The sequence below is a fragment of the Schistocerca piceifrons genome, chromosome 11 (assembly GCF_021461385.2).
Source record: "Schistocerca piceifrons isolate TAMUIC-IGC-003096 chromosome 11, iqSchPice1.1, whole genome shotgun sequence".
Lineage (NCBI taxonomy): Eukaryota > Metazoa > Arthropoda > Insecta > Orthoptera > Acrididae > Schistocerca > Schistocerca piceifrons.
The window spans coordinates 86,286,061-86,298,551 of record NC_060148.1 but is presented as its reverse complement, the minus strand read 5'-3'; the positions used below and the strand labels follow the sequence as shown (position 1 = coordinate 86,298,551).

Sequence of the window (12,491 nt, the reverse complement as noted above, 5' to 3'; positions counted from 1 at the left end):
TCCGGAAATCTAGAAATACGGAATCAACTTGAGATCCCCTGTCGATAGCTGCAGAATTATTTCAAACTACACTAGATTCAGGACTTCTTAGCAGACAAAACTCAGCATCTCATTTACTACAGAAGGCGCTCGATAGATGTTAAGGCAATTTCAGGAGTACCTCAAGGCTCTGCTATTGTTTACAATACAGGGTGATCCTAAATGCCACCGACAAAATTCTGGAGGTTGTTTTAGGATGTCTTTTGAGTGTTTAGCTATAATGGACCTGTAGTCACAGGGCAATAACATAATTATAACGTATTTAATTAAGTTTGTTGTCCCAGTTACAGAATGCAGCGTATTGGGACAGATCTGAGACAGACATAAAAGTACTGTGACATGGTTGCCATCACTGTGCAAACTTAACTGTGTGGTTTTCTGACAGTTTTCCATTCCCGTTAGTGTACTTACACACGAAGTGTATACTGGTCAACTCTACATCTGCATCTACAACCAAACTCCACAAGCCAAGCCACTTTGTAGTGCATGGCAGAGGGTACCTTGTACCACTACCACACATACCTTTCCTGTTCCTCACGCAAATTGAGTGAGGGAAAAGCGACTGATTGTGTACTTCTGTACTAAGGGTGGGAAAGGCAGACCAGTTAAAACTGATACCAGTATTTTACTTCCGAATAACTGGGAATTTTTGGTACTTGTCTGCTCTAAGTTATAACAAGTTTTTATTTTTCGCCAATAACAAGATAAAAAGACCGAAATATCAATTAGTCATTGCAGGTGAGCTGCAATTTTTCGATTTTATAATGCCTTTTGCAATGAACGACTAATTTTTATTTGTAAAATTTGCATTGCTTTCAATATTGCGTTATTATAGAAAATGGGAAAAGTGGTAAGGGCTATTTTAATAACAATGCCAACGGAAATGAGCAGGAAACGCATGGCATAAGAACTGGCATAGCATTGCTGAGACAATAATACAGTGTGTTTGAAAAAGAACTCGGTAGTGGTAATGTGTCCTAGAATCTGTACAAAGTGACATACACTATTCTGGTTTGTGGTGTTTGATTCATCAATTCTCCAAGTTTGCCACCCCTGCAGTTGGTAGGTCTGCTTGACCTTGAGACGGCACCAGTGCTGTTTTTTTCCCTCTGTTCCCTCATTTCAGTCCAGGTGTGCGTACAGTGCAGAGCAACTCAGGAGCAACGTGTACTCCGCAACAGAAAGCCCAATGTGTTGTTTGGCTTGTGAAGCGTGAGTGAGTTATAACAGTGCAACGTAATTTTAGACGTTACTATGGTGGTGAACAAGCTACAGCAAATAGTATCCCTCATTGGCCAAAGTCTTTCAAGGTGTGTTTACTGTGACATGTTGACAGAGTATGTCTTTCTCCAAATGGACGATATTCAGGCAGAAAAGGGACTTGTGTTTTCCCAAGATGGCGCCCCATCTTATTACAGTAACCATGTTTGTGCAGCGCTTGACCCTCCCTTTCCAGGAAGGTAGATAGGTAGGGCTGGCCCAATACCTTGGCTACCACGAAGCCCAGGCTTAACCCCACTGGAGTTTTTCTTTTGGAGCCACATAAAAAATGTTGTGTACAGTGAAAAGATCACAGACATCAATCATTTACAGGAAAGAATCATTGCAGCAGTTGGGACAGCTACACATGAAATGTTGGTGAATACGTGGCGAGAAGTAGAATATCGTCTCGACGTGGGCAGGGCAACAAATGGATCCGACATTGAAGTGTACTAACACTAAACAAAACTTGAAGCAATTCTCTTTCACGACATGTACTTATTGATGAAATTTTTTATTAATTCCCTGATTAAATTTATACTTAAAACTGGAGAGTTCTTTTTAAAACACTCTGAGTATCTGTTACAGTGTGGCATGGCCGAATGGTTCAAATGGCTCTGAGCACTATACGACTTAACTTCTGAGGTCATCAGTCCCCTAGAACTTAGAACTACTTAAACCTAACGAACCTAAGGACATCACACACATCCATGCCCGAGGCAGGATTCGAACCTGCGACTGCAGCGGTCACGCGGTTCCAGACTGAAGCGCCTAGAACCGTTCGGCCACACCGGCCGGCTGGCATGGCCTATTGGATGGTGTGCATGCACGTGCACTGTGCAAGACTTGTCCCAGCTCGTGGATTTGCACTTTCTCACTATCGTCTTCGGACATCAGTTGTACTACAGACCGGCGCCATCCCTAATGTGGAGGTTCTTGTAAAGTGCAGTATCAGTGAAATATCATACAATACTCCATTTACTTTAAAAGATGAAAAAACTGGAGGAGCCACAACCAATTTGTGATACAATGTAAGGAGAAGACTTAAAAATTAACAGTTCATTCATAGTTTGCAATAAAAACAGAAAGTAGCTGACCTGCTGCCATTGCCCAATTTATGGGAAGAGAAATTTTTTTATATAAAAGTGTAACAGTACATAGTGGCTTGCCTTTCATGCATTCTTTTTAAAAAAAATTGTGACTAATGCCCTTCTGGCCTGTTATTTATTTTATATGTGACATGTAAGTACAGCCTCTATCTCGTATTGCCGCGTGGGATTTGGAGAGCGGTCTGAGGCACTGCAGTCATGGACTGTGCGGCTGGTCCCGGCGGAGGTTCGAGTCCTCCCTCGGGCATGGTTGTGTGTGTTTGTCCTTAGGATAACTTAGGTTAAGTAGTGTGTAAGCTTAGGGGCTGATGACCTTAGCAGTTAAGTCCCAAAAGATTTTACACACATTTGAACATTTCTGTCTTGTGTTGTTAGTGAGTACTTACACTTTTATATGCAAATTTTCTTTTCCCACAAATTTGTAATTACGTTATACGCCACTTTAAACATTTAAATTCTGATGAAGGCACTCTTAGAAATGTTGAAACCTGGTTAAGAAGACTAAAAATTGTGACTGAGGGCTCATTTTTTTCAACTGTAACTCATACAAAGTCCCAGTCTTTAGGCTGTCCAATCTAATCACTTTCACGAATGAGGAATGATGAGGACAACACCAACACCCAGTACACAAGTAGAGAAAATCCCCAACCCATCCGGGAATCGAACCCGTGACCCCATGATCCAGAACAGAGTTACAACTTTTGATGTCCTCCTAATGAAACGATGGCGGGACATGGCTATTCGCAAGCGTGTGGAAGGACTAGGGATGGCGATTATTGCTGAAATCATCGGTTTTCGGTTACATCGGTGTTTTCCAACGGCAGTTTACCCGAGTGTTAAAACGCTCTAAATAATCGGTTTCTGAAATAACCGATTTTTGGTTTCATAATCCTGTTGTATCCTATAGTAAATGTAGAAATCGAACAAAGGTTGAAAAATTTTGTTTCGGTCAGTTGCAAGATAGAAAGAAGCAAAATATTAAATTAAATAGGCCAATAAAAGAAAACTTATTACTACGAACATTCGGTGCTTTTTTCGAGAAGCGATAAATTGTATAATACTACAACAAAGTATCCAGTATTCTCCTATAGATTCTAATTTTTTGAAACTCTACGCAAAATTCGTTCTGTAACCAGGGATCATACCACCATTTGGTCATTACGAATAGTCAGTGCTGAAGAGCGAAAACTGACTTTGAAGAACTGTATTTTTCGTGTTAATTTCTGCGTTCTCAAGGTTTTACAAGCAGATAAAGGCATATTATGTACAGACAAGCAGCACATTAGCTGCTTTCTATTTTTATTGTGAACTATGAATGAACTGTGAAGTTTAAAGTTTTCTCCTCATGTGATGTCGCAAGACCGTTGAGCCTCCTTCCGTTTTTAATCGTTTAAAGCAAACGGAGCATTGTACTTCATTGACCTGTAGTTTGTCAAATATTTCCAGATCAGCTGTGGTGGTGTCGTTCTCTAATACACTTAAATGTCCAACGTAGACAAATGGCTCAAACGGCTCTGAGCACTATGGGACTTAACTTCTGAGGTCATCAGTCCCCTAGAACTTAGAACTACTTAAACCTACCTAACCTAAGGACATCACACACATCCATGCCCGAGGCAGGATTCGAACCTGCGACCGTAGTGGTCGCGCGGTTCCAGACTGTAGCGCCCAGAACCGCTCGACCACCTCGGCTGGCTCCAACGTAGACAACGAGAAACCATGCAGACGGGGCGAGTATTGCACACTGAATGTACACACATGCCATCTAATAGGCCACACCACATGGTGACAGGTACATTGTTGCCTCAACAATGCTGTACCAGCTCATATGCCAAAGTTTGTTGCTCGTTCTGTTAGCATTGTTATTATAATAGCATTGATCGCTTTTCCCATTTTCTATAATAACTCAAATTTACAAAGCAATGAAAATTTTGAAAATTAAATTTACTCGTTTCTTTTTTTTTTTTTAATGCCATCTAATAGACCACACCACATGGTAACAGGTACATTGTTGTCCCGCAATGCGGTACCAATTTTTGTGCCATATGTTTGTTGCTCGTTCTGTTAGCATTGTTATTATAATAGCACTGATCACTTTTCACGTTTTCTAGAATAACGCAAATTTACAAAGCAATGGAAATTTTGAAAATCAAAATTACTCGTTTCTTTTTTTAAAAAAGGTTTATTTAAAAACCAAAAATTTTTGCATTGCTGCTGTGGCTAATTCATATTTCGGTTTTTTACCTGGTTATTAGCAAAATATAAAAAAAAAAAAAAAACCTGTTACAACTCAGGGCAAAAAAAAAACATAAAAGACCGGTTATTCAGAACTAAAATACCTGTATCGGCTTTAATCAGTCGGTTCTTCCCTTTCGTAGGAGGGAGACAAGAAACAAACAAAAATATCTCGTTTTTTGAATGAGTAGTTCATCTGCTACAAACTATTAAGTATATTAGACTGCATGTAATGTACTATGACCCTAAAAATGTACTTTTAACTTTAATAAACAACATAAAACACTCCGTCTTCAGGCCGCAAGTGGCCCATCGGGACCATCCGACCGCCGTGTCATCCTCATTTGAGGATGCCTATAGGAGGGGCGTGGGGTCAGCACACCGCTCTCCCGGTCGTTACGATGGTTTTCTTTGACTGGAGCCGCTACTATTCGGTCGAGTAGCTCCTCGATTGGCAGCACGAGGCTGAGTGCACTCCGAAAAATGCTAACAGCGCAGGGCGGCCCGGATGGTCACCCATCCAAGTGCCGGCCACGCACGACAGCGCTTAACTCCCGTGATTTGTGGGAACCGGTGCATCCACTGCGGCAAGGTCGTTGCCGAAGAACATAACCGTAACCTAAAAAGAGATATTTGAACTCGTTTGACCTTCCAAAAATATGTACTGAAATTACAATACAAAATATTGTAGTACACATTAGGTGAGACTAGTTTAAGCGAAAGAAAATGTTCTCCAAAATGGCTTCCCCCCCGTGTAGTTCAGTTAGCTGGGATTGTACAGTCTGTCTCTTTTTCGAAGAAACATCTCACTTCACGAAACATTCAGCTACACTGAGGAAACAAAAGTAATCCGACTCCTCGTAATGTTGCGCCGGGTCTCCTTTTGCCCGGCCTAGTACAGCAACTCGACTTGGCATGGACTCGACAAGTCGTTAGAAGTCCCCTGCACAAGTACTGAGCAATCCTGCCTTTACAGCCGTCCATGATTCCGAAAGTGTTGCAGGTTCAGGATTTTGACCACGAAATGAACTCTCGATTATGTCCCATAAATGTCCGATGGGGTTCGTGCCGGGCGATCTGGGTGGCCAAATGATTCGTTCGAACTGGCCAAGTCTTTTTCAAACCAGTCACGAACACTTGTGGTCTGCACATTGTCATCCATAAAAATTCCATCATTGTTTGGGAACATAAACTCCATGAATGGCTGCAGATCATAACCACTTCCAGTCAATGATCGGTTCTGTTGGACCAGAGGACCCAGTCCATTCCTTGTAAACACAACCAGCACCACCACGGAGCCGGCACCGGTTTTCACAGTGCATCGTTGACAATGTGGGTCCATTGCTTCGTGCGGGCTGCGCCACACTCTAGTTCTACCATCAGCTGTTACCATCTGAAATCAGTATTGATGTCAGCAGGCCACGGTTTTCCAGTCATTTAGGGACCAACCGCTACGGTCACGAGCCCAGGAGAGGCAGTGCGGGTGATGTCGCGCTGATAGCGAAGGCGCGTCTGCTGCGGTAGCCCATCAACACCACATTTTGCCGCATCGTCCTAGCGGGTTCAGTAGCCTTACGTCCTACATTGATTCCTGAGGTTATATCACGCAGGTGTTGCTTGTCTGTTAGCACTAACAGCTCTGCTCTGCTCTCGGTCGTTAAGTGAAACCGATCAGTCACTGTGTTGTCCACCAGATTTGGTGTCCTCTGCACATTCTTGGAACTGTGGATCTTGGAATATTGAATTTCCTAACGATTTCCGAAATGCAATGTCCCATGCGTCTACGTCCAGATACCAGGCCGCATTCAAAGTCTGTTATTCCCTCCGTGCAGCCATAATCATGTCGGAAATCTTTTCACATGAATCACCTGAGTATAGTCCACGGCTCGTGGTCTTGCGGTAGCGTTCTCGCTTCCCGTGCACGGGGTCCCGGGTTCGATTCCCGGCGGGGTCAGGGATTTTCTCTGCCTCGAGATGACTGGGTATTATGTGTCTTTCATCCTCATTAACTCGCAAGTCGCCGTAGTGGCGTTAAAGAACTTGTGGAGCGGCGGCCGAACCGCCCCGTGAGGGGTCTCCCAGCCACCAATGCCATACGCTCATACATTCATACCTGAGTACAAATGACAGCCCCGCCAGTGCACTGACCGTGTTTACGCGATACTACCGCCATCTGTGTATGTTCATATCGCTGTCCCGTGACTTGTGTGTGAAGAGGGTGTAATGTGAGTCGTGCATGCATGTGTCTTGTTTCAGAAACAGGAGTCGCGCGACTGCAGCATCCACAAGCGGCTGTCCTGGAACTGCGGCCGCCAGCAGCAGCAGCAGCAGCCGGGGGCGGCGGCGGTCGTGGGGGCGGGCAGCGGGGGCGGCAGCCAGGAGAGCGTGCGCTCGTCCAGCGGTGTCAGCTCCGGGGGCAGCGCCGGCTGCCTGCTGCCACAAGGTACACTTGCCTGAAGATGCCTTCGCGCGCCGCTGCCGAAACGTCTCCCCCTCACCCTATCGAACAGTTTTATGCCAATCGCCGAATAGTCTTACGCCAGTCACCGAACAGTTTTATGCCAGTCGCCGAACAGTTTTATGCCAGTCGCCGAACAGTTTTATGCCAGTCGCCGAACAGTTTTATGCCAGTCGCCGAACAGTTTTATGCCAGTCGCCGAACAGTTTTATGCCAGTCGCCGAACAGTTTTATGCCAGTCACCATCTCTCCATATCTACATCTACTCGTCTACTTTGCACATCGTACTTCAGTGCCTATCAGTTCATCGAAGCCACTCGAGGTTAGCCGAGCGGTCTCAGGCGCTGCAGTCATGGACTGTGCGGCTGGTCCCGGCGGAGGTTCGAGTCCTCCCTCGGCCATGGGTGTGTGTGTTTGTCCTTAGGATAATTTAGGTTAAGTAGTGTGTAAGCTTAGGGACTGATGACCTTAGCAGTTAAGTCCCATAAGATTTCACACACATTTGAACAAGTTCATCGAACCACCTTCACAATAATTCTCTATTATTCTACTTTCGAACAGTGCACATAGAAAATAAGCACCCCATGCGGGCTCTGTTTTCCCTTATTTCACTATGATGATACCGTCTCCATATGTAGCCCAGCGTAATCAAAATATTTTCGCATTTGGAAGAGTAAGTTGGTGGTTGAAATTTCGTGAGGAGATCCCACCCCAACGAGAGATGTCTTTGTTTTAATGGCGTCCACAGGAAATCCTGTACCGCGTCACTGACACTCTCTCCTCTATTTATTGATAATGCAAAATGTGCTGCCCTTCTTTGAACTTTCCCGATGCACTCTGTGAATCCTATCAGGTAAGGATCCCACACCAAACAACACTACTCCAAAAGAGGAGGGTAAGCGTAGTGTAGGCAGTCTCTTCAGTAAATCTGTGGTATTTTCTAATTGTTTTGCCAATAAAACGCAGTCTTGGGTACGTCTTGTCCACATTTTCTGTGTGTTTTTTATAATTAAGCTGTTCGTAATTGCAATTCCTATGTATTTATTTGAATGTATGGCCTATGGACTTGATGGATTCATCGTGTAACCGGACTTTAAGCAGTTCCTTTCAGCACATGACCTCACAATTTTCTTATTTTTCGATTGCCAATTGTCGCACCATACAGATGTCTCTCCTAAATCGTTCTGTAATTGGTTTTGGTCTTCTGGTGACTTTATTAGACGATAAACGTTAGCATCATCTGCAAACTACCCAAAATGGCTGTTCAGAACGTCTCCTAAATCATTCATATAGAAAGGAACATTCCAGGGCCTATTACTTTACCTTGGGGAACGCCAGAAATCACTTCTGTTTTGCTCGATGACTTTCCATCAGTTACTATGAAATGTGACCTCTCTGACAGAAAATCACAGATCTAGTCGCATAACTGAGATGATTTCTACAAGCATGCAATTTAATTAAATGACCAATGTCAAAATACTCAGACTAGTGAACAGGTGTCAACAAGAAGTTCGCGAACATACACCCCGTATTATTGCCCGAACTGCCCATTTCTGAGCCAAAAATATAGTTTTAAAATGGGAAGAGTTACTCCAAAATATAATACCATGCGACATACGCGAATGAAAATAAGCAAAGTAGACTAATTTTCGCGTCGAACGATCACTCACTTCAGATACCATTCGAATAGCAAAAATGGCAGCATTAAACCTTCGAGCAAGATCCAGAACGTGGACTTTCCACAACAGCTTACTATGTATCTGAACACCTAGAAATCTCAACTGTTCAGTTTCAGTAAACATATGCCAATTGTGTAAAATTAAAACATCGGGTTTTGTTGAACTGTGTGTTAGAAACTGTAAAAACTGTATCTTACTGTGATTTAGTGTTTGTTTATTTTTGACAAGCCATGAACCTAGGTCATGAACTGCATTATTTGAAATGAGCCAGTGTTGCACACAACATGCTTTACTGCTAAGCTAGTGTCACAGCAAACAGCTATATTTTAGAGTTACCTATATCTATATCATTTATATAGATAAGGGACAGGAGTGGCCCCAACACTGATCCCTGGGGCACCCCCCACTTGACAGTACCCCACTCACACCCCACATCACAGCCATTCTCAACACTATGAATAATGACCTTTTCCTGTCTATTGTTGAAGTAAGAGGTGAACCAGTTGTGAGCTACTCCCTGTTTTCTGTAATGGTCCAACTTCTGGAGCAATATTTTGTGATCACCACAATCAAACACCTTAGTTAAATAAAAATATATGCCTAGCGTCCGAAACGTGTTGTTTAACCCATCTAGTACCTAACAGAGGAAAGAAAATATATTATTTTTATTTGTTAAATGACTTCTAAAGCCGCTGTACATTTGATAGCAAATTATGTGATATAAAATGATCAATGGTCCCTACATACACAGCCTTTTCAATAACTTTAACAAACACTGATGGCATAGAAATAGGTTTAAAATTGTCTGCATTATCCCTTTCTCCCTTTTCATAATGTGGCTTTACTACTGAGTACTTTAATCGTCCAGGAAATTGACCATTACCGAGCGAGGTGGTGCAGGGGTTATCACACTGGACTCGCATTCGGGAGGATGACGGTTCAATCCCGTGTCTGGCCATCCTGATTTAGGTTTTCCATGACTTCCCTAAATCGCTCCAGGCAACTGCCGGGATGTTTCCTCTGAAAGGGCACGGCCGACTTCCTTCCCCGTCCTTCCCTAATCCGATGAGACCGATGACCTTGCTGTTTGGTCTCTTCCCCCAAAACAATCCAATCCGAACTGACCATTCCTAAAGGAAAAATTAAAAATATGGTTAAGTACAGGGCTAACATGTGCTGCACACTACTTTAATATTCTCTAGGCACTCCATCATCTTCAAGAGAGTCCTTAGTCTTCAGTGATTTGATTATTGACTCAATCTCCCTGTATCGCAGAGGAGTATTTCAGACACCAATCTGAGAAAGGCATTTGCCAAGATAGTTATATGATTCCCTGTAGAAACTAAATTTTTATTTAATTTATCAGCAATGATCAGAAAATGATTGTTAAATACTACCTTTCAGTAATTTTACAATGTCAGGGAACGTTGATATTAATAAATAAATTAATAACTTTGGCATAACCAAAGATGTACCATTTTACATGAACCATACTGATTGTACGCTCAAGTTACAGACTGGGCGGTAGAGTCGGTTCAAATGGCTCTGAGCACTATGGGACTTAACTACTGAGGTCATCAGTCCCCTAGAACTTAGAACTACTTAAACCTAACTAACCTAAGGACATCACACACATCCATGCCCGAGGCAGGATTCGAACCTGCGACCGTAGCGGTCACGCGGTTCCAAACTGACGCGCTTAGAACCGCACGGCCACACCGGCCGGCCGGTAGAGTCGGCATCGATAGGATGTGTTTGGGTCGAGTCATGATCAGTTCATCGCATTTGCCAGTTCCCGAGTACACTGAGGTGGATTGCTGTGGATTAATGCATTTAAACGATCTTCATCAGACCATGAAGCTCTTCCGGAATGTGGAGAGTCAGTAATGCCAAAACAGCCTTCCATGAAACGAAAAAAAAACATTTTCTTGGCACGCTCTGCCCAATGGAATTATCGCCATACATGGCGCAAAAGTGACTGCCCTCACTGTTGTCTCCCATCTCTTGAACTGAAACAGAAATCGGAAGTGTTCTGATTTCTCCACTTGGAACTCCATTTTCTAGCGGCCACAGCTCTGTTCGCAATATCCAAATGACAAAATTATAGTATGTAAACTCAGATACCAATAGTGAACTACAAATAAAAAGTGACAGTCTACAAATAAACCGGTAGCTAACGGAATACAAACGTGGAAAACAAAAATGCTATGAACTTACGTACCTACCTAATATTATCATTATTATTAATTATGGGTGTGCCAATATTATTATTATTGTGATTGCTGTGTAATATTTTTGTGTGTGTGTGTGTGTTATTCTTGGCTATATGTAAGAGAGGGCATTAAAGCCCTAACTTGGTCAGGCAAAATAAGCAAGACATAAGTAACCGAAGATGCTATAGGAGCTGTGAGTATGTAAACATTAATGCAATCCACGTCTTCCCTAACAGCGGCAATCCATGCCTTCCCTAACAGGGAAGGAAGGTAGGGGCTACCATGATGAATCAAAAGATGGTAATTAACACCACAAGATGTTCCCCACAAGGAATTCTGTCCCCTTTATTGTGGAATCTAGTGGTAAACGAACTCATTGAGGAACTAAATTCCAGACAATACTTCTGCCAAGGCTGTGCAAATGACCTTGTCATAGTAATACTTGGCAAATTTACTGACACATTTAGCAATATGGCACAAAGAGGATTGGACATTGTGCAAGGCTAGTGCGTTAAACAGGATCTGACGGTTAATCCTAAGAACGCTGATCTGGTGCCATTCATGAAGGGGCATATCCAACACTGAAGTTGAAATCTAAAGCTGTTCGATGAAACTCTACCTGTGAAGGGGATAGTGAAAGATATAGGGGTAACCTTAGATGAGAAATTAACATGGACCCCTCACATTAAGAGCATCTGCTCCAAGGCGAAAAGTACTCTAGTGAGTACCAAAAGGGCTTGTGGTGAAAACTGGGCCCTAAGCTCCAGAGGTATGCACTGGATATACACCACAGTGGTTAGACGTAGGATTTCCTATGGGGCTGTAGTGTGGTGGAAGAAGGTAGAATAGCGGGTTGCAGCTAAGGAGCTTGCTACGGTGCAATGACTAGCGTGCTTAGCCATAAGGGGCGGAATTAGCAGCACACCAACCGCTGGGATGGAAGCCATGCTGGACATGCCTACACTACACCTCTGGGTCAAGGTAGAGGCAGCAGCTGGGGCACACAGACTTAAAACTGGCAGTATTTTCCAGCATGATAACTGCCTATGTCACACGGCCGAAATCCTGGTGCAGTGGTTGGAAGATCATGATAGTGAACTCACGTTGACCTCTTGGGCACCAAATTCGCCTGGTCTGAACTCACTGGAACACATTCTGGACAGTACCGGGCACCACCTCTGGGCCCCAAACTGCTAGTGTAGTTTACTGGACTAGCGTGACGTGTGCATAGACATTTGGTGCCACATACCGACAGAAACCTACAGAGGACTTACTGAAACTTTGCCACACATAATCGCTCTGTATCGTGTTCAGAAAGTCGACCATACCCTATTAGGCACATCGTGATACTGTGCTGGCTCAGCACAGTGCGTCATTATATACAGCACAAAACCTGGAAGCAGAGCCACTTACTGTGATGGTGTGCTCGGTATCAGTTGGGGCAGTAGTGAGACAAGAACGTTTCTAACTTTTGTTTCATCTTCAGGTGCGGAGCCGG

General features: G+C 43.5%; 1 protein-coding gene across 1 annotated transcript in view; it reads left to right on the top strand.

Moving 5' to 3' along the window:
- LOC124719731 (pleckstrin homology domain-containing family G member 5) overlaps positions 1-7,100 on the top strand; it is a 283,840-nt gene extending 276,740 nt beyond the window's left edge. Inside the window, exon 16 of the mRNA XM_047244933.1 lies at positions 6,900-7,100. Coding sequence (XP_047100889.1) covers positions 6,900-7,100 — 201 coding nt within the window. The remainder of the gene's footprint in view (positions 1-6,899) is intronic.
- The last annotated feature ends 5,391 nt before the right edge of the window (positions 7,101-12,491 follow it).